The sequence below is a fragment of the Bison bison genome, unplaced genomic scaffold, assembly GCF_000754665.1.
Source record: "Bison bison bison isolate TAMUID 2011002044 unplaced genomic scaffold, Bison_UMD1.0 scf7180017864203, whole genome shotgun sequence".
Taxonomy (NCBI): Eukaryota; Metazoa; Chordata; class Mammalia; order Artiodactyla; family Bovidae; genus Bison; species Bison bison.
Window position 1 is genome coordinate 1934330 of NW_011494775.1, and position 22932 is coordinate 1957261.

The 22932-nt window shown below is 47.8% G+C and overlaps 1 protein-coding gene across 1 annotated transcript in view; it reads left to right on the forward strand.

The window, feature by feature from the left end:
• Window positions 1-22932, forward strand: part of SPOCK1 (sparc/osteonectin, cwcv and kazal-like domains proteoglycan (testican) 1) — a 336259-nt gene that overhangs the window by 190431 nt on the left and 122896 nt on the right. Inside the window, exon 5 of the mRNA XM_010844619.1 lies at window positions 17309-17423. Coding sequence (XP_010842921.1) covers window positions 17309-17423 — 115 coding nt within the window. The remainder of the gene's footprint in view (window positions 1-17308; window positions 17424-22932) is intronic.

Below are 22932 nucleotides of genomic sequence, written 5' to 3' on the forward strand. Positions count from 1 at the left end.
GAATCGGACACGACTTTCATTTGCCTGGAGCCATGTCAGTTGCTTACCCCTTGAATCTACCTACATGACCATCCCACCCGCCTGGTTGGGTGGTGATGTCTCATCATGAGCCTGTGCTTTTTGCAGGCGCTGGGTGTATCTGCTCCCTTTGTCCCTGAGGCTGACTTTCTAGTTTCAGATCCATCTCTCTCTGTTCATCCCAAGGAGTTAGGCAGGTACCTACTCTTCAGTATCAGATACCTACACCTCACCTACCCTTGTAAGTTTGCCTGTGTCATCATGACTATCTCAGGATCACTGGGGATATAATTTTGGCCTCATGATAAACAAAAGATGGGAGGGTCCCCGTGACTGATGGGACTTAGACATTTCTGGCCGTGGGATGAGCCGTGGGAAGCATCAGCTCATGCTTGTATCACAGGGCTGAACTGGGGCCAAGGTCAGCTTCGTGGGGCACCTGGTCTAGCTGGTTCCCCATCCTCAGGTTTTGAAGAAATGAGATGAGACTTGTTTGGGGGAAACCCGTGTACTCAAAAGAAAGGGGACATGACAGACTTTTGTCTGGCCCTCACCAGTTTCAGAGAATGAACTCTTGCAAGGGCATTTTATTACTTCAGTGTATTTCTCACAGAGGTGATGCCAAGCAAAGAAAAGCCTCTCTGAGTTATATGGCTTTTTCGTTCAGCCCTACAGGATCTTTCATCTCTAAGCAGTAAAATCAGGCAGTAATTCAAAGTTTAAGTTACTGTTTCATTTTAAAAATATCACCTTAATCTTGTTGCACTTGGTCAAAGTCCACTTTGACATTTTTGGTCATCGTTATCTATAGCTTTATTTTGTTAGCTCTTAGGAACATGTGCAGGCTTTATTCAGAAAGACATTTGGGATTTATTTTCTAAAGCAAGCAAAGGAGGAGGGAGGAAGAAATTGGGCTGAAGAGCAGATGTAAAGTGAGGCTGAATGGCTGGTGATGGTTATCTTACATGAGGCCATGATGAGATGTTAATGGCTTTTTTTTTGACCTTGGCAAGTGTTAGCTTTGGGAAGGGAGTTGGTGGATATGCTTAGCTGGCATCTGTTTTCTCATTCTTCAGAATGTCAGGGACTGCTGGGGATGTGACCTGGACGTGTTATCACTCTGGAAATCTGCTGCTTCTCTTTGTCTGTATTTCTTCTCCCTCATCTGTGGATTCTCTGAATCTACATGAAGAGAAGGGTTTTTATGAAGAGGCTCTGCAAGAGGGCATTCCTTCAGAAACCAAGCCTCAGGAGCCTGTCTTTACAGTCTGTTTGTGATGACAAAGAAATGCAGTCAACACGAGACAGGTGCCCAGGGACCACCCCTCAGAGATGCCCAGGGACAAGAGACGGCACATTCTCCTGCTGAGGGAACCAGAACAAAACGGTGGTTTCACTGTTTTCTGAGCCCCAAATGATTAAGTTCCCTATGAAGCCTGCATTCTCTGGAGTGCAGAACAGGAGAAAATTAGTTTGCAGCCACACAGGATAGGCTTCACTGGGCTGCTTTGCAGAGGTTGTGGGTCTGATACACACTTCTTGCTCTGACCTTCCTTCCCACAGGGGACGTGGTCCTCCCAGCCTTTTGGTGGCTGTGAGTTGCTCTCTCTGCTGTAGCCGCTTCTAAGGTCTGTGGTTTTCTCCCCTCATTTCTCCAAAAAACTCATTCATTCTTTGGTGATAAATCTGACAGGGCTTGTGGAAGACAGAGGAGCTGCTTATTTTCTCTGCTATTCATGTATTCTTTCATTGAACAAATAGTTTCTAGTATTGGGCATGACTTTAGATGCCTGAGAAGCAGCAGAGAAGGAAAAGTCAAAGATTCCTGCCATGCTGGAGGCCAGGGTCTAGTGGGATCATGACTAGAGCCCCACGGAGATACTTGGGAGGGACACCACCTCTTTGCCTGTCTGGTTGCGGAACACTGTTACCCTAAGGGCGTACCGCCTTGGCGCAAGTCACAGACAGTGCCTCCCAGGTGTGTGACTTGGCTGTCTTTATAAGAGTGGTTCCTACAGGCACCATGGTGGGCTGATCAGGTGGACCATAATCAGCACAATTCTTGGTAAACATCTAGACATGAGACCATATAATTAAACTCTTGAGAACACAGGCTTTAGTGTCAGAAGCCCTGGGTTTGAATTCTGGCTCCACAACTTAAAGCTGACTTTCCCTGGGCAAACAATGTTTCTGAGCCTACGTAAGATGGCTATTACAGTAGTTCTTACCTCGTAGCCACCAGGGTGAAAATTAAGGAAGTTAGGTAAAGCTTTTAGCACAATGCCTGGGGTTCCACGAATAACTGTAGTGAACATTATATAAATGATTTATATATATGATTAAGCCTTTATTATCCATTTCTGCCAGCATTGTGGAGGATATAAATGAACTTAGTGTTCATAGCTCTTCTCTGAATGATGCTCAGGTATATTAAACAAGAGGCCTGAAGTCCAGCAGCTAAATTATTAGTGGGAAGAACACATTAGGGGGACAGAGCAATAAGAGCAGCTGGCCTGGGACCTGGAGGTTGGGTGTGGAGGCTGGAAATGTGCCTGGATCAGGGGTTCTGCTGGAGCAAGAGTGGCTGAGGCATGTTCAAGGAGCTTGGACCTGAGCAGGGAGGTTGGGATAGTAAAGGAGGAGAACATTTGGATGAGAGGAAGATCCGAGTGATGCAAGACCTGGGGAGCAGGGGAGGACAGAGGCTGAAGGATTAGGGTATTGTCACTGGAGAAGCAACATCAGGACCAGATCCTGATGAACCTATTTTCAGGGCAGGACTAGAGATGCAGACATAGAGAACAGACTTATGGGCACAATGGGGGAAGGAGAGGGTGAGATGAATCGGCAGAGTAGCACTGAAATAAATGCATGTGCAAAGTTGATAGCTAATGAGAAGTTGCTGTATAGCACCGAGAGCTCAGCCTGGTGCTTTGTAATGACCTAAAGGGATAGAATGAGGTGGGAGGCTGGAGGATAGTTCAAGAGAGAGGGAACACGTATGTACCTACGGTTGATTCATGTTATTACATGGCAGAAACCAGCACATTGTAAAGTAATTATCCTCCAATTAAAAATAAATAAATAAATATATCTGCAAAAAAGAAAGGCAGGACCAGAGGTGATGGGCCTCAGAAGTAAGGGCTTGACTTTAATACCGGCATGTGGAGAAAATGGGAAGCATGTGGAGCATTTGGGGCTCTTCGGTCTGACTCCCCAGTAAGCCGGGAGAGCACACTGGCTAGGAGAAAGGACCAAGCTTTGCATCGGGTAGGCCCGGACAGCCTGATGCTGTTCATGGGGCCAGGGAGCATCGAGGCCTGGAGCTGTGTGGTGAGAGGTGGCAGCTTAACGAGACATGATGACCCCAGGGCTCTGTGGAACTGCTCAGCAGGCAGTGGGAGGGGGAGGGGGACCACCATCCACCCATTCATCTGTCCAAGCATCTATTCATCCATCCACTGTTTATTTAATACCTACTGCTTCTTAGATGCTCTGCTAGGCGCTGGAGCTAAACCAGTGAATGAAAGCACCAGTGTGTGGAGCTCATGAGAGAGGCCATCACGGTTTGCAGGACCGGGGCTGGGGTGGCACAGGTGTCGGCAGCCTCTGGGGACACCTGCCACGGGCTGTAGCGGGGCTGCAGACAGAGCAAAGGCAGAAGGAGGGGAAGGAGGAATGTGGGTTGTAGACTCTAGGGTCTGTACTCTAGAGCAGAGTAGGCAGGCTGGAGAGAAAAGCCAAGGGCTGAGCGTGGAGGGAGGTAGCAGGGTGGGGCGGAGCAGGGGGTGGTGGGGTTGCTGTGTAGATCACCGGAGGCCTTTTCTGCTGTGCTCAAGTCTTTATTTTCATCCAAGGATGACAGGGAACAAGGAAGGGAGTGTAAGCTGGGTGGAGCATCACAAATACATTTGCATTTGACAGAACTCACTCAGGCACGGAGAAGCTCTAGGAGGCAGGAGAGAAGATTTATTGTCCTGCCAGGAGTGCTGCCAGCGCCCGGGACCCTGGAGGGCTCCTTTCTACTCTCCTGACACTTGCGGGAGGGGGATTCTTTCTGTTTAGTGATAAGGAGGGGAGGCTTGGACAGGTTATGCACATTGCTCCAGCTCTCATCTCCAGGAAGCAGCCAGAGTTCTGAGTGACAGAGTCTCTTCTAGGTTTATACTGGGAGAGGGAAGCAGGGCCGGGAGCAGAAGCTGCTCCGTCATCACAGCAGGAGAGGTGAGAGTCATCAGAGCAATCAGATGACACCCCGACTTGACTTGCCCAGCCCCTCCCGTGAGTCCCATGTGGAAGATCCTGCCCCAGAGGTATAGGGGGACCTTGAGTGGGAGCAGTGGCTTAGCACAAGCAGGGCCTCCCAGGAAGCTAGGCCATCTAGGGAGACAGGCACACCAAGAGCATTCCTAGCAGTAGGAGCATGTTATTTTAAGCAGGGCTGGTCCTCCCATCCTGGCTCCTGGAGCTGTCTGAGCCAGGCCGGCCAGGCTGGATGAGAGATGCTTGAAGGAGGCCCTGCTCCCACCCACCCCAGTGCTCCTCCCTGAAGGTTTCTGCTTCTTCCCAGGCTTGCAACATTGCCGCATCCTCTTCATCCTATTTCTCCTCACTTGCTTCCAGCCTCTGCTTCTTTCGAGCCTCCTTTACTGCTGTCCCTTCTTCCTCTCCCATTTCTTTCTTCCTTGTGTTCTCACCCTCCTGACCTGTGTTTCTCCTCATCTGTAAGGTGGGAGTGGTTGATCCTGACCTAGAGTTCCTGGGAGGAGGATTAGTTCATTATTTCAGCACCCCTCTCTCCCTACTTTCCAGGTGTGGGGCTTCTGTCTAGCCCCAGAGGATGTGAGTATAAGCAGCATCCAGTTCTTGCTCTCTAGGAGCTTCTCAGCCAGGCAGGAGTCAGGTTCCAAGGCCTGATCTCTTGTTCGAGGCCTCAGCTGGGCCAGTCTGGACTGCCAGCCTCTGAAAGTGTTTTGCTGGAAAGAGGCCCTTTATGTTCCTTGATGGTTACTCAATTAACCTGGAATAGCTTCATGCCCTAATTCCTCCAGGGGAGGTAAGCCTGGGTGTATTCAGCTTCTGAAATGGAAAGGAAAGGTGCCCACATGATCTTGTCCAGGTCTGTTGGCTAACCAGCTTGTTTCTGTGTGTTATCTTAGCTAGTTGCAATAATTTAAAGTGACTTTGAATAACATCCCTATCAGTAGTGCAGTTGATGAGCTAGGGTTTCGTTTGGCATAATTTAGGGAGAAGTGGCCAGCGAGTCACAGAGCTCAGCGTCGTGGCAGCCCTGTTCCTCCATCTCTCCTGCTGTGGATCTTCCCCCACCTGCTGTCCTCCCCTTCTTCATCCAGCCCTCCTGGATGCCCAGCAAGCCTTGGCCAGACTCCTGGCTCTGGGGGTCTGTGAAACACACACGCAGCAGGGGACTGGGGGAGGTGGAACGACCTGGATTGAGTGAAGCTGCCATTGACAGCCTGGTGACCTTGAGGCCATCATTTGCTTTCTCCAGCTTGCAGGTTTTTTTGTCTGTAAAACCAATACCAGTTTTCACCTAGTGTTTTGTGAGGTGCGTGGCATAAATAAACAGGCAGATAGTAAGTAAGTGCTGTGTGCTGGGGCTGAGACACAGGGGCACGTGTCCTTCAGGAGGTAGCTGTGGTGCCTGTGGTCAGGGCAGTGAGGAAAGGGCACAGGGCACAGAGGCGGGAGCCCAGGGAGGCCTGCCTGGAGGGGGCATTAAGCCAGCAAGCAGGAGGGCAGGTCTCTCTCTTCTCATGCTTAGGTGTGGGAAGTAGCATGCCTCTTCATTTTTATTAAACCATTTGGTTTCATTTCTACTTGGAGCCCATTTCCTACAGGGCTGGCTGGAAACCTGACCTCAGTCATTTTATGAGTTTTGCCTCCTTCATGGGTCCTGTCGACTATCTGAACTCTTACTCAGAGTCAAGACCCTGGGCTGGGGAGGAGGTGCTGCTCTGCCGGTCACCTCCACGCAGAGGCCCTTGCTTTTGTTCCTTCATTTCCCTGTACTCAGTTTATCTTCTTTGAGCACCTACTATGTGCCAGGTACTGTTCTCAGAAGTTTGGATATGACAGTGAATAAAGCAAAGATCCCTGTCTTCACAGAACCCACATTCTAGCAAGAAAAACTGAATGCCGCAAAAAAAAAAAAGTAATTTGAGCAGTATATTACAAGATGATGGCCTGGAGAATCCTTTGGACAGAGGAGCCTGGGGGTCTACAGTCTATGGGGTCGCGAAGAGTCAGGCATGACTGAGAGACTAACACCCCCCCACACACACACACACTCACAGATTTCATATTTTAAAAGGGCCACGTGGAACAATGTAAGGGAACCAGAATGCCAGGTTCTGGTTTTAAAAGGATACTGAGAGGAGGCTTCAGTGAGAGAGTGACATATGAGCAAAGGCCTAGGGAAGATGAGGTGATGAAGGGAGAGGCCCAGGGTCCCTGTCGGTCTGGGGTCCCTGCTGCTCCCAGACTATGATTGGCCAGGCTGTGCGTGGTCCCACCTCTTCTCTGCATACCTGCTGGTCCTTCCTCCCATGGGTCTGCCTTCTCCCCACGAGGCTGACAGGAAGCAGAGCCTGGGGCTCCGGAAGGCCTTCCTCATCTGCGCTGTCTCCCCCAAATCCCGGAAAGAGGAAACATCCCACAGAAATCTGACATTTTTAAGTAGTGTTTAGCCTTAAGACGGAGAAGGCAATGGCACCCCACTCCGGTACTCTTGCCTGGAAAATCCCATGGATGGAGGAGCCTGGTAGGCTGCAGTCCATGGGGTCGCTAAGAGTCGGACACGACTGAGCGACTTCGCTTTCACTTTTCACTTTCATGCATTGAAGAAGGAAATGGCAACCCACTCCAGTGTTCTTGCCTGGAGAATCCCAGGGACGGGGGAGCCTGGTGGCTGCTGTCTATGGGGTCACACAGAGTCGGACACGACTGAAGTGACTTAGCATAGCATAGCATAGCCTTAAGAGGATCCCATGCAGGGCAGACAGCAGGAGAAAGACCCAGAGGTGAGAAGCTGCTGATGAGAGGCCAGGAAGCCACAGGGGTGTGATTATCAGGGAGAATAAAGCTGGACCACTGGGGGCAGGGGTGGGGAGTGGAGAGAGCCTGAGGGCATGTGAGGTGAGGTGACATCTGACTCTCCTCACCAGGTTTGGGTCAGGAAGCGGGGATGCAACCCCTGGAGACTGACACCCCTCCCCCCCGCCACCTCCACCCCAAGCAAAGCAAAGGCTGTAGGAGTTGGCTCAGAGTTGTAATTTGTCACAACTTCTGCCTCTGTGGTTGTTGTCATTCAGCCTCTAAGTTGTGTCCAACTCTGTGACCCCATGGACTGGCGCACACCAGGCTGCCCTTGTTTTCACTATCCCCTGGAGTTTGCTCAAACTCATGTCCATTGAGTATCTCATCCTCTGTCATCCCCTTCTGCCCTCCATCTTTCCCAGTGTCAAGAGTTTTCCAGTGAGTTGCCTCTTTGCATCAGGTGGCCAAAGCATGAGCTTATCTTTAGATTGCTGGTTTGATTCCAGCTTGAAGGAGGTCCTGGGGAGAGGGCCATGTTTTTCTCAGGCCCCCTCAGGAAACTTGGCCCCTTTCCTTTGAGGTTTCCTGCCCAGGACCTTCCACTGGCTTTGTTATGCAAATTAGAGGACCTTTATTCAGCTTGGCCCCTGAAAACAGACGTGGAATCCTTATTTGCTCAAAGGCTTTGCTAAGTTGTTGACACTAAGTTGTTGACAAAATCAGCAAGGTCAGGAGCAGGTAGGGAAACTATCTAAGAGAATGCCCTCCCACAAAATCAGCAAGGTCAGGAGCAGGTAGGGAAACTATCTAAGAGAATGCCCTCCCACGAGATGCACGACTTCTTCCAGCCTCAGTCCCCCTATGCAACAAGAAAGAGGAAGACCTAGAGTGCTGCAGCTCACGGTGCCTGTGTTGAGCCTGCTCACTGCACTGGTGCCTGCGTAGGTCAGTGAAGGGGAGAGTGCGTGCTTCAGGAAAATCTCAGTCAGGGATCTCACCTAGCCTTGTTAAAGGTCGACTCTTTGCAATCCCGGACAGGTCCTGTAGGCGGCAGTGCAGATTCCTCTCTGCTGCCAGAGCTCGCCCCCTAGTGGGCAGGCGAAGAGAAAAAGAGCAGTACTGAGGGAGCAGCTAAGGGGAGTAGATAAGAGGGGTTTCTTCAAAGAATTCAAACACTGCTGGGGAAAGCAAGTTATATTTACTTTCCCCTAGCTGTTTGTTTCGGAGAAGTCGATGGCACCCCAATCCAGTACTCTTGCCTGGAAAATCCCATGGACGGAGGAGCCTGGTAGGCTGCAGTCCATGGGGTCACGAAGAGTCTGACACGACTGAACGACTTCACTTTGACTTTTCACTTTCATGCATTGGAGAAGGAAATGGCAACCCACTCCAGTATTCTTTCCTGGAGAATCCCAGGGACAGGAGTGCCTCGTGGGCTGCCGTCTCTGGGGTCGCACAGAGTCAGACACGACTGAAGCGACTTAGCAGCAGCAGCAGCAGCAGCTATTCGTTTAGTAGTTATGAAATGTATGGAAGAGTTTAAAGAATACTGCAATAAATACCGTGTACCCATTGCCAAGGTTGGACAGTTATTAACATTTTGCCCCATTTCCTCTCTTCCTTTTCACACATGCACAGTTTTCCTCTGGACCATTTAGAAGTACCATGTAGAGACTGTGACATCTCACCCATAAGAAAATAAACAGGCATTCTCCTATATGAGCACGTTGGTAGGTATTATTACACCTACGAGAGCAATAGTTCAGCATCACCTAACATATAATCTACATTACAATCACAACATTTTCCCAGGATGCCTTTTATAGCGTTGTATAATTATTATTATTCAAGAACCAATCACGTCTCACTCACTGCCTTTGTTTCATCTGTTTAATTTCTTCTAGAACAAGGACCTACTCACTTCAGGGGTTTTTTGTTTGTTTAATTTTTTTGAGCATTTAGGCAGTTGTCTTATAAAATGTCCTCAATTTTAGACTTGGTTTCTAATGAATAGATTCAAGTTAAGCATCTGTTGGCACTGAGACTTCAAAGGCACTGTTACTGTTTCCTTTTGAGGCGCTTCAGGAGATGTATGCCAGGTGGTCCCACTCCTAGTGGCACTAAATTGGCCCCTTGGTCCCTTTGTTAGGAGATGCCTGCCAAATGTTTATTGAAAAATGTACACTTGTAATTGGATATTCTGTGGGGTGACACTTGGAGACTGTGTGAATGTTATGTCCCCAGAGACTTGCACCCAATGTTTTTAGCAAACATCAAATGATTCCTTCCTGACTCAATTATTACACTGGGGGGTGGGGGGTGGGGAGGATTGCAAAATGATAATTTGCTAATTCCAGCATTCCTTCTAAATTTATTTAGCTGGCATTCTTCTGTAAAGAAGACCTTTTCTTTCATATTTTTAGCAACTTGGTTTGAAAGTTTCGGGTTCTGCCTTCTTTGGAACTCTTAGTTCAGAAGAGAAAAGTGTATATGACAGAGTGTGTTATAGTGAGTGTATATGTGTGCGGGTGGGTGTGTCTGTGCGAGAGAGACAGGGACAGAGAATGAGACCTGAAGGCTGAGTCCTGCACACAGAGGCGCTCTCACAGAGGCCCACCATCAGCCCGGTGGAGCTGGTTCCTGCTATTTTGGCCTGTTCAACCCGCTCCAGTTTCACTGTCTTCCTGGCTGTTTCTCAAGGGCTGTCAGCCTCTTCCTCCTCAGGACCTTTGCACTTCCCTTTGCCTGGAACCCCTTTTCCCCAATAGCCACATGGCTCACTTTATTCTGTTCCCTGCCCAGGTGTCATCTGGCCAGATTTCCCGGTCACCCATATTATGTACTGTCCCCTCCCATTACTGTCTATCTCTTACTCTCTGTTGTGTATCCTCCATAGCCCTCGTCATACCTGCCCCATAAACATCATGAGAACAGGCCCTTTGCCCCATTGGCTCAGAGCCTAGAGTGGACCCTGACTCCCCATAGGCAATGAAGGGAATTTGTGGCATGCAAGAAGGAACACACACGTGCACACATGATTGGTAAAGTTCTGTATGAGATCAGAGCCCCTCCCCCTCATTTCTTGCTGCTCTATCCAGGTGACCAGAGACATTCCCATCCTGGGCAGAGAGGATGGCTGTTTCTCGTCCCTGGGATAACATGTGCCGTCAGCCACCTCTTTCTTGGCGCCCAGTTACAAAAGCTGGAAGATTATCCACCCCCACTTCCTTGACATGATTTTGGGGGAATAAAAACAAATCAGAATTCATCAACTGTGAACAAAATTGTCAACTGTGAACTGTCAACAGTCTGGTTTAAAAATAGACGAGAGGTTGATGAAATACAGTGGAGAAAGCAATTTAAATAAACTGTTAAAAATAATACCCAAAGTGGGCTAGGCAACAGGAAGAGTGTGGTGCAGTGGAGAATGTGCCCGGCGGAGGCCTGCGTGAGCAGTGAACCAGAGAGAGGTTATTAGTTTTGCTTTACACATCACAGAGGAGAGAGATTTACTGGCCATTTGCGGGAAAACATTCACTCATTCCGACGTGTTGGCGTGTTATGTAAAATGGAAAGGAAGATTGGTTGGGAAATCTGCTAGCACATTTATTTTTAAGTAGGTCAACAGTTTGAATATTTTTGACCATTTGTGAAAATCTCTGGCTCTTCTTCCGTCTTCTCTCTTACTGTGATGATTGAGAAAGACATTTGTGTTTTACCAAGTCAAGGGGTCTCGAAGCTTCTGGGGTTTGTATTTATTTTTTTATTTGTGTTTGTAGAAATATGGGTTCTGCTACTCTGATTAAAGTCCTTATTTCCCACTTCTTTGACTCTGCTTCTTTCAATAGTTAAGGCTGATTACTTATTTAGCTGCTTTATCATGAAATCAATATAAAGCCATGAATTTTTCATATTTCCTCTTTTCTAGGCCCAAGTCTCAGCTGATACATTGACCAAGTTCTTTATGTCCAACTGCCCCATATCCTGAGGCTGCTGGTCAATGTTTTTCTTTCCTTCTTTTTAGGAGAATTGAGCCATCTTGGCCCAAGCTCTGCACTTTATGAACCTAAGACAAGGTTATCCATCCTGTAGGGGCTCTTTTTAAAAATCTGGATGGAAGGTGTATTAGTTTGCTGTAATGAAGTGCCACAAGTCGGGTGGCTCACACAACAGAAGTTTATCATCTCACAGTCCCAGAGGTGTAGGTCTGGAATGAAGGTGTGAGCAAGGTTGGTTCCTTCTGTGGCTGCCAGGGAGAAGCTGTCTCTTGCTTCTTCTAGCTTCTGGCAGCCTCGTTCATTTCTTGTGGATAGCCCCCTTCTCCTGCATGACTCCTCACATCATCTTTCCTCTGTGTGTGTCCAATTTTCCCCTTCTTCTAAGCATGCCAGTCATATTGGATTAGAGTCCACTCTAATGACTGCATTTGAACATGATTGTCTCTGTCATATATTTCTAAGTAAGCCACTTTAAGATACTGGGGGTTAGGAGTCCAACATGAGGGACCAACATGAGGGGTGTAATTCAACCCACAGTCCTAGGTATGAAGCTTTACCCCCCAGAGGGAGAGTTGTGAGTTCTCTCTGCTTAGACCAGCTCCCAGTATTGACCAGGACTGGAAAGGTTCTCCCTGCTGGGCCCTGGTGACCTTCTGGTGGTCACTCTACATTTACTAAGCTGTGTTCTTTCCCCGTGTGATGGACAAGCTCCAGGGAGCCCCTCTGTCTTCAGCTCTTTGTGTGCTTGGATTGACTAAGTTGCTCTCCACTCCATATACTTTATTTATACCCGTCTGTTCCTCTTCTCTCCTCCAACTCCAAAATTATTTTCCCTAAAATGAGGAATTATGGGTGTCACTTTCCAAGAATGTCATTTTTCAGTTTGTTTTTATTAATAGAAGCCACCTCCAGGCTGCAGACTCTAAGCGGTAGACTCATAGCCCACCCTGTTTAACTTGGAGCTCTGCAGATCCTGTTTTGAAGCAGGACAACAGCCCACCTGAGGTGGGATGGGGCAGGACATGGTGGGCTGCCTGGATCCTCTGGACCTGCAAGGCACATATGGAAGACGTGGGCCCAAGCTTCCTGAGAAAGTCCATACTATTGAGAAAGCACCATCCATCATCCATAATTTTGCCAGTTTTCAACTCCTGCTTGGGAGAACACTGTGAGGGGAAGGTGTGGGAGTGCTGAGACTTGCTATGTGGTCCTGAGGTCCCTGTGTTGTTGGAGGACATGTATTTCTCCCTCCCCACACCCCCGCAGGAAGATCCTTCCATTCCCTTGCTTTCTGTTCCCACTGCCCCTTTCCCAGGAACACTGCACATTTCCTGGTGTCGGAGCCTGGCATCTCTTGGATCAGGTTCGTCTTTACAGCCAGGAGCAGAATCCCTGCATCACCAAGTAACGTGCCTCTGTTCCTCCTGACCCCCATTCTCTTGGCAGGTCTATACTCAGGGGTAGTATATGCCTGCCTTGTGTCTCCAGGATCTCTGTGTGCACGGACCCAGGATGCTCTGCCAGGTCCACCCCCGTCTACGTTTTGTCTCTGCCTATGATTGGTGGTTTGTGGACCAGAACTTTCCTAGGTCTCTTGGCTGGGAGAGGGAGTGGAGGAGTGAAGGTCCCAGGTGTGGTGCACAGCACAGTCTAATGGGAAGCCCTGTACTGTGAGGGTTCTGTATCCCCCCTGGGTAAAGCTGGCACAATGATCACCTTTGGGCTTCTGTATCTTGTCTTCCATAATAAGGACCTAGGGGAGAGGGGACAAGGTAAGTGACTTGGGTAACTGCAGGGGTGTGACTTGGCGAGGAGCTGCAGGGAGGGGGCATGAGTGAGGTGTCTGTGTTACAGGCCACAGGATGTCCCTGCCTAGAGATAATCCCTGAGGGGCATCCCCACACGCGTGCACTCACCTCCTCCTCCTAACCAGCTTCCTCCAGAGACATGGTTATAGTTAGTCATTACCTTGATAGAAGTCTGTAAACTGTGTTTTATATTTTATCATAATGTACTTGACATATAGACATGTGTGTATTATTTATATGTTGCCATGCCTACTAAAAAAGCATCAAAATCCAACACCCAGCTTATGAAATAAACCATTCCCAATGTTCAGGAGGGCTGCTGTGGCCTCCTGTCTGATGCCGTTCTCAGCTTCCTCCCTGGAGGGAACCCCTGTCCTGATGGTATCTGTCAACACCCCCACTTCTGTAAAGTAGCTTTTACCACATACATTGCATATCTCTAAATAGCACATTTTGAGCTTTATAAAAAAATGAAATTATAGCCTTTTGAGCTTCATTTAAATGCCACATATTGTTCTGGAAGATAAAAGGCAGATCTGTGTCCTTGAAGCATGCATTTTCACCACTGCAGATAAATATTGTTTTCTCTGGTGGCCCCTTCCTGGAGTCAGGGAAGAGACCGGGCTGCCTGCACATGCTGAGACGCTGCGTGGCTGTGGAGGTGAGGACGCCGGGGCCTGCCGTGGAAGCCGTGGTGCTAGAATCGCGGCCTGCTGGAGTCCCTAGGCCAGCAAGGCTATATCCAGGGGCAGTTGTTCTGGGTATCTGAGAAGCAGATGGATTCCGACTCCAGTGATGGATTTGCATGAGCAGGGAGGCTGAAAGGCAGAGTGTTAAGTGTGGAGCTCCTAAAGAGGACCAGAAGCATGGAGGGTCGGTGATGGTTCACGACAAGCACCTTGGATGCTGAGATCCGGCACCTGCACTCCTTGTGCAGGCAGATTGGTGGCTCCTGGAGGCTGGAACAGAGCTTTAGAGCTACGGAGCGAACCAGAACCCCCTTTCCAACTGTCGTTCAGCAGCTATTTACTGCACACCTAGGAGGTGCCAGGGCTATATGTGTTTCATCATCTCAAGTCAGGGATAAGACTGTGACTAGGACTTTCCCTGTTATTATATACTTTAGGGTCTAGTGCAAAGTCACCTGTTGATAAATTACATGAGTGATTCCCAAATACTAGTGGCTTCTGACAGCAAGCATTAGTTCCTTGTTCATGTTATGTATGAGCTGTGGATTAGCTTCAGCTGTGTTCCGTGTCCTCTGCTGTCTGGGTCCCAGACCCAAGGAGCAGCCCTTATGAGGCACATGCTATTTCCATAATAGACGGAAATAGCAGGAGGTGAAACCAAGCAGTGGTTCTTTGAATGTTGCTCAAACCTGGCTTGTGTATCTGTGCTAAATTGCTTTGGTCATGTCCAACTCTTTGCAACTCTGTGGACTGCAACCCTCCAGGTTTCTCTGTTCATGGGATTCTCCAGGCAAGAATACCGGAATGGGTTGCCATGGCTTCTCCAGGGGATCTTCCCAACCAAGGGATTGAACCTGAGTCTCTTGTGTCTCTTACGTTGGCGGGGGTTCTTTATCACAAGTGCCAGCTGGAAAACCTCATTCCTTACTCACAACCCACTGGCCAAAGACAGTCCTATGGCTAGGACTGCTGTCACCGTGGAGCTTTTATGGACAGTCGATGCTATCCCCATCAGCTTTCATGACACAAGGCACTGAGCAAAGTGTAGGTTTGTCTTTGGGGAATGCCAGAGAATGTTCGGGAAGAGGATTACCATCCATCATAGGCACAAGCAGCCAATTACAGTCACAGTATGATAAGGTTTTAGAGCGAGTCACTGTACTACTTCTGACTTTATAAATTTACATGTAAAAAATGTATTTGTTCCTCTAAATTAGCTTTAAGGATTCTGTTGAGAAATAGTATGAGAATCCCTAGCCTGAACCTGAGGCTTGTTATAGGGAGCTTGCCCAGGGGAGGAGGAGAAAGTAGAGCTGGCTATAGTGGTCTTCACCTCTGTTCTGTGCTGTGCTAAGTCGCTTCAGTCGTGTCCGACTCTTTGCAACCCTATGGATAGTAGCCCACTAGGCTTCTCCATCCATGAGATTCTCCAAGTAAGAATAGTGGAGTGGATTGCCATGCCTTCCTCTGGGGGATCTTCCTGACCCAGGGATGGAACCTGTGTCTCCTATGGCTCCTGCATTGAAGGTGGATTCTTTATCGCTGAGCCACCGGGGAAGCCTGGTCTTCACCTCTAGTATATGCACACAGGCTGTGCTAGTTACAAAGAAGCTTCTCACCCAGGGTACCCACCTGCTACTGCTGCTAAGTCACTTCAGTCATGTCCAACTCTGTGTGACCCCATAGACAGCAGCCCACCAGGCTCCCCCGTCCCTGAGATTCTTCAGGCAAGAACACTGGAGTGGGCTGCCATTTCCTTCTCCAATGCATGTAAGTGAAAAGTAAAAGTGAAGTCGCTCAGTCGTATCCAACTCTTAGCGACCCCATGGACTGCAGCATACCAGGCTCCTCCATCCATGGGATTTTCCAGGCAAGAGTACTGGAGTAGGGTGCCATTGCCTTCTCCAGGGTACCCACCTGCCAACTTCCAATGTTCCTCCTGGTGCCCCTTCTGTCCATTTGGACCACCTGTAGGCATGTCCCATACCTGCAGGCTCTTTAGTGCCGCATCCCTACACACACACATATATCCCTCCTTCCGTTATAGTCACGTCTACCTGGCTCTTTGAGGTTGCTCATTTTTTGCTCCTTCCCTGTGCTCGTGTTTTGGCTCCTCACTGTCAGTTGACATTTGTGGCCTGGGTCATGGCTTCCTTTCACATGGCCCCCAACGTGCCTGCCACCACACCAGGCATGTACCAAACACCCAGCAATGTGCACAAAAGGAAGCCTTGCATTGAGAGGAAGCCAGCCCCCTGCTGGCTTGTCCTTGTGCTTTCTCTGCAGGGTCTCAGGTAACTGTGGGTGTCAGTATGGGTTACACAAGAGTGACTCCAGTATGTGCAGATTGAAACCCTCTCTCCTTCCCTCGGTATGTGATCGGTGTGGGGACTGAACAGCCCATCCGCTCACAAGGAGCCAGGGTTCATCTGCACTCATGTGTTGCTTTGCAAACACTGGTGGCCTTTTCAAAGGTATGCATTTGTGTTTTCCAAGGGCAAGGACCGTATCTCCTCTTTTCCTCCCTTTAAAAGATTGCCCGTGGCCCCTGATAAGCGCTACACGCACAGTGGGTGCTCCGTCCCCTCTACCTACCTCCCCTTCCTTTGAACCGGCAGCAGATACCAACATGGTTCTGGGCCTGTGGGCCTTTGCAAAGACTGATTATATACTGCCTTCATCTAGAGAATTTTGCAGGTGAAAAAGGGAGGAAACCCTTAGACAATTGAGACCCAGGCCCCTAGCGCAGCTGCATAATTAACCACACACGGAGTGCAGTGCAGACTGTGTTCTCTCGGGCCCTTCAGATGACAGATACAGTGATGGTGACTGTTAAAGTGCTTGGCCCTGGAGTCAGTCAGACAGCGCTTGAAATCCGGGCTTGTGAATGTCATGATCTTTCACAAATTATTTAGCATCTGAGTCTCCTTTTCTTAAACCGTAATGTATAGATAATACAATGCTATTAATTGTTGTGATCTTCTACATCCGTAAATGATATCCTTCTATCCTCCTGTTCTGAATCAGTTGAGACTTAAGAATAAACAGCTGGCAGAGAGTGGCCAAAATACTCCCATTGCTACAGATGAAGGGATTGCCAAGAAAATGTATATGTTTGGGGCTTCCAATTTTGAATCCTGGAATACGGTGGATGTTTCCTAGGCTAGACAGCCACAGGCGTCCTCTGGGGGAAAGACTGTGTCAAACGTAGGTTTTGGATGGTTGGAGCAAAAGCGTCGCTCCCCAGTTGCTCACAGGGGAAAGGGCTAGGCCTCACACACAGCATCCAGACTTACTAAGTAGACTGTTACTCTTCCTCCCTGCTCCCTGAGCAGCTGAGGGGGTCTAGGCTTGCTACACAGGCAGAGCCTCCGTAGTAGGGGTAAGGGGACATGGTGGAGCAGCCTTCAGCCCTCCGTGTTTGTGGACCGCAGGTGTTAAATTTCATACTGATACTCGCATAGACAGTTATGGTTGAGTTTACCACTTATTAAAAGTAAGCCTCCCCATGCAGTGCTTTTAGACATTTATCTTATGCATTTGGGAAAACATAAAAAGCCATTTGTTAATTAACATTCTATAATTGAGACCTTTAACAGAGATGAACTTCCCTTTGCTTTGTCTCTGCTTCTGTGAGCCTAATCATGGTTAGAAGGGCACTGGCTGTTTCCCAAGGAGGCTGGGGAGGGGTCTATTGGCAGTGTTCTTACAGCTTTGTTTTGTCTGTCTTTTGCAGTGCAAGTTGGAGTTCCATGCTTGTTCTACTGGCAGAAGTCTCACCACCCTCTGTGATGGGCCATGTCCATGTCTCCCAGAGCCCGAGCCTCCAAAACACAAGGCAGAAAAGAACGGTGAGTGGGCATCACACTGAAGGGGCACTGGGTGGCCTGATGTGGCCAAGGTCTGCCCCAGACGCCAGGAACCTGGCCTTTAACAGAGAAGATCTAGTTTGGGCTGGGGAGATGGGTGTGCTTGGCAAGAGTTCTCCAGTTTCATTTAGGAACTCCAAATTGAACTGCCTTCAACCTCCATATGATAGAAAAAGAACTGGGAGTCTTTGAAAATAATTCTGCTAGACCAAGATATGCATTAGATTCTTTCTAGAGGTCAAATTGGCTATGGTGTAGGAAGGGCCGGATTTCAGCGTTAAGACCAGGCCTGCCCTGGATGCGCCTTGGTCTTCCTTGAACTATAATCTCTAAATCCTTTGAACTTCTGAAAGCCAGATTTCAAAACATAGACTGCAGAGATGTCATGACGGTGAACAGTAGGCCCCCCACTACTGGCAAAAGCATTTCTCTATGAATATATTCTACCGGGCATGTGGCACAGAACCAAGGAATGGATGGAAGGAGAATAACTTCCCAGGGGCTGTGGTTTCCTTTCCATGGCTGAGAGGGGTGTCAAAGGTCAGGCCTATCTGGATGTTTTCATGATGGAGAAAGTAATGTTTTCCCACTGGGCTCAGTCCCTTAAAAGCCTTCTGTAATGAAACCTAGATAGAAGCTTGCCTTCCGTGGAGCTGGGCTTTCTCAGCTGTAGCTGGCTGTACCATGAACAACGCTGGACATCTGTGTGTGAGTGAGCGCATGCCTGCACACACGTGCGTTCTAAAGCCTGAAGCTATTTGTAATGGAGGAAGATGAATAGGATGTGAGTGTTTATCCACTTGCCTCTTCCTAAGCTGGCTTGTCTTTTCCAAGGCACAGAGATGAAGATGGTCAAGTGTAAATTTGTTCATGGTAACCAAGGGAATATTGTGTTACATGTTTTTTGGGGAAGTTTAACCCAGGATATGGAAGGACATTGTAAACCGTGAAACACGGGGGTCACAAATTATCTCCGTAGATTACTCTTAGTTACCAAAAAGCTGATCTCATTGTGTTTTGACCTGATCATTTATAGAACTCCAGGAAGAAATGTTAACTAATCTATACAAGCCTCCTTGAACTTTGGTGAGAAAACCCAAAGCCCTGTGTGGTAAGCAGCAAAATCCACAAAATTAACTTCTGTTTGGAGATGTCTTAAGACCCTTCTTAGGAAGTCTCCATAACCTCTTATTTCAAATATATTCTTTATTGCTTTTATTTACTCTTCTGTTCTGAGATAAGGAAACCGATGTAAGGAAGTCATTTCTGTGATTTGCCTGTAGTTTTCTGTGAGAAGGCTTTGATTTTCCTTAAACAAAGTACAACCCTTGTTACTTCATGGTGGGCTTGTCATATCTGATTAAATGAGACTCGTTCTCAAGTGTGACTCGCCAGGTATGGCCTTGGGTGTGCCATTTATTTGTTCAGTCACTTACTAGTGAAAACTGGAACAAAGTCTAATCAAACCTATGCAAGTAACTGCATTGGCATTAAAAGTAGAATTCTGAGAAGCTGGCGAGAACAAGATTACCACTTGAAAGTATTTCATTTCCAAATGTTTGTAAAAGTAACCATTAAGTAAATAGTGAGAATAGGCCAGGAAGAAAGCATAAGAATTTTATTAAATGATTATCAGAAAAGAGAACCATAAAAAATAATACCAGCAATATTCTAAAACCAATGATCAAAATTATATATCCTTCATTAGTTCCTGCAGTCTTGTATAATTATTTTTGTTCCACTGACCCTTGGGTCAACAGTTTGCTTTTATGAAGTCGTCAGAGTCTGGGAACTGTCCTCTCAGTCTCTAGTATTATCTAGCTATTGTCTAAGAAATATCACCTTTGAAGCCCGTAGCAAGAAAGGCATCTGTTACTTGTACTAACTGGGCACAGTTCTTACCATGAGGCTCTGAGATTGCCCTTCTTGGTCAGAGACTCAGTTTATGCTGTGACTTAAAGCAAATATTTTATATAAGCATGCAGGAAAGTAGGAACTACCTACTGGTGATAAGACAGAACATCTGTAGTTAATTTAGTACATATCTAACAATATTTTAATGAAGGAGAGTATAATCCTCTATTAGGATAGGGTGCTTAACTATTTAATACAGATTTGATCTGTGTTTCCCTGGAGGACAAGGGCATATTACGGGCAGTGAGGGCACTGATAGAGCTCCAGGATCATTATGTGAAATGAAACATTTACATGAAGAATATTCTATCTGGAGCAGAATCAGCCAAGGGAAGGCTGACTTTTTCTTTTGAGTTGATGATTCTTTCCACGTAGCTCTCACAGTAGTTTGTGGCAGGCAGTGAGCACTGAACTGAGGTTGTGGCAACTGGGATAAAGAAGAGGGAATGGGTGCTCAAGAGGGATCAGAGATGAAATGAAGGGCAGCTTTCATTTGGCCACTTGGCTGTCAAGGTGGAGGGGGGAGGGCATGCCCATCTATCCACCTTCCTTAACCTGGTGGCCGCCCCTCTCTGAAGCTGCATGCGGTGGGAGTGGCATTCACAGGCCACTCTGTCCATGAGACACTTATGGCTCTGAACGGTGTTGGGAGCACTCTTGTGTCTGTGCCTGTTACAGAAATGATGTTTCATTGTCTCACAAATATAGGTGTATCAAAAATGTGACATTATTGTTAATGATATTTTATTTTCAACCTCCTCTCTGTTTTGAACCTTGGTTTCTTCTGGTAATATAAAAATTAGTGTAGTCCTTTCCAGGTAAATTATATTTATTTGGGATTGTATCTAAACTCTAGAAAGTAGGATTGGGATGGGGGCTTATGAGCGACCATATTGGTGTGAGGTGGTTCCTGGTGTGTCTCTTTCTTTGGCATCTACCTCTCTGGGGTTTTGCTATTTTTAATTAGTTGCCCAGCAATGCTCACCCTCAGTGCAGCCAAGGAGAGATGTTCTGAGACCTTCTCTGTGACCTCTGCTACACATGTTCATTCAGCTCACACTGAGTCCTCTTACTCATCCTCTCACCACCCCTCCTTGGCCCCTCTCAGGGCCACACAAAGCTTGAGGATGTTCTTCTATGACCTTCTGATGTCAAGAAAGCCTGTGATGGGTTTGTTCTCTCAAGCCATCTCTCCTCAAATCTGCCTGGCAACCATTTCTCTTCCACGCAGAGGACATCTTTACAAGACTGGTTTCAGAATGGGCCTCATTAGTAGGGAGACACAGGTGCTCTTTGTGTGGAGCTCCAGCTGCCGAGGGTTTCAGGATCACCTCTTCCTGCCTAGGACCCAGAGGTGACTTTGGAGGCAGGAAAGCACTGTGGTGGGAAGAACTTTCCTGGGGATGCAGCAGTGTCTGCCTGTGCTTCTCTTTCCCTATATATTACCTCTTGCAGCCCCAGTACTTGTGACCAGTACTGGGTGTGAACATCCAAGGTTTGCGAGACCAGGATCTAACTTACTCTCTTTCTGATCTTGCTGTGCTTCTTCCAGCCTTTGGCTGTTTGAATTACAGCAAACCCAGTTCTTGCAAGTCAAAAGTGTCTTGTCTGATCAGATTTGGTTTCAAGAATATTTTTAGGAAATCAAAGACAAATTGTTGAGTTTTGTGTTCTCTCTTTGTTTTTTTCTGGCATCTTTTCTTTGATGTGGCCCCTGAGGGGATGGTAGAAGGTGGAGTCATCCTTTACTACCTCTAAATATTTCCTCTCACATCTCTCAGTTGCCTTATGACCTTGGACAAGTTACTTAATTGCTTTATCATCTCTATGATGCCAAACCAGCCTCAGGACTATGGAGTAATGATTGTCCATAGGAAGGGAAAAATTAAAAAGAGGGATATGAGATTGAAATCCACACATTAAGCCTGGGTTTCTGTACCATCTCTAAGAGTTTCTCAGGAAAGATCCTTCCCCTATCTTTTCTGGTATTAATGCTGAAAGCTCAGCTTCTCTGTACATGGGTGCCAAATCGAATCTTGGAGACAGAGTTTTGGGTGAACTAGAAAATAATAGCTTTATTGCTTTGCCAGGCAAAGGGGGTCACAGCTGGCTAATACCCTCAAGATGGTGTGTCCCAACTTGAAGAAGATAGTGAGAAGTTTTATATTAATTGTTCAAAAAGGGCGTGATCAGCTCATGGACATTCTTTGATGGGTTGGTGGTAGGGTAAGTAGAAGTCAGTATCATCAACCTTCAGGTCCAACTGGTCTGGGGTCTACATGGTTGTGGGCAGCATACCATCGTTAATCGTCAACTTCTCCCACTTGGAGGGGGTTTCAGCATCTGCACGGCAGCTCGATGGATTTTGTCTATCCATTGATGAGGGAACAGGACCTTGCCCTAAGGTTGCTCTTGACTGTTTCTCCCTGGTCTTGCATCACTTCCTGTCTGATTAACTTTACTGCTTGAATCCGCCCATTGGAACTCAGGGAAGGTTACGGAGGCTGAATGAAGGCTGCTTCCTCTAATCAAAGAAACAGGAGACACAGGAAGACCTGTGCCCAGGAGCCCCACAGGGCCCTACATGCTGTCAGTATTTTCTGGCACCCAACAGCCAGGCCAGCTAGGAAGTTGCCTCTCACTAGCCCCCTTCCACATTTGCTCCTGTCGCCACCCTGACTCCATCCCTCCCCTCGTCACCGAGACAGCCCTTTCCCCTGGCCTGGGCTCCACAGCCTTGTTCTCTCTGGAGGAGGGGCTCTGAGCTCCCTCCTGGCTGAGATGAACATTTCATAGTTGTAGGTTTCCGGTCAGGAAAGATCTCCCCTAACTTCCTTCACACCATGTTCAGTGGACCCTGGTGTTCCGCGAAGGTGCCTCAGGTTTCCACACACGGACCGTGGAAAGCTGAGTGGGTGGGGACTTCCGATCTGCCCTAGAATGACTCCATTTTTCTGCTTTACCACCTCAGATCACATTTGCAGGAAGAGAGTTTTGGCACCGGCAAGCCATCATTCAGTTTCCATTCACAGTGAGGAAACTGGGGTTCTCCAGAGAAAAAGCATCTCTCCTCAGCTCAGATGGTGGCTAGGTGTGGGTGGGGTCAGAGTCTGGGCCTCTTCCCTCGTGGGCTGTGCCTTTGTCCTCCCCTGTCCCCCCGCCCCCGCCATGTGTACTCCCTTGGGTAACAGCCAGCCAAGTCCTCAGCCTGAAGACGGTTGAGGGTCTATAGCTGTGTTTGGCAGGAGTTAGTTATTTTTCTGGGGTCTGATGTCACTTGCCTGAATCTTGAAGTGTGAACCATCAGGCAAAGAATGTCACTGCGTTCCCACAAGCAGCCAGGTTTGGAAGGCATTCTGTAGACTCTCTCCCACCCCACCCCCAACCTTTGGAGGAGGAAGTTGAGAAAATAGCACCATCTCTAAAGCCAACTCCTTCTTTGCTTCTGTTGTCACCGGTTAGCTATTTCTGTTTTTAATTTTTCTCTATGTTGTTTTCTAATTGGAGTATAATTGCTTAAAAATGTTGTGTTAGTTTTTGCTATACAACAGTGTGAATCAGCTATAAGTATATATTT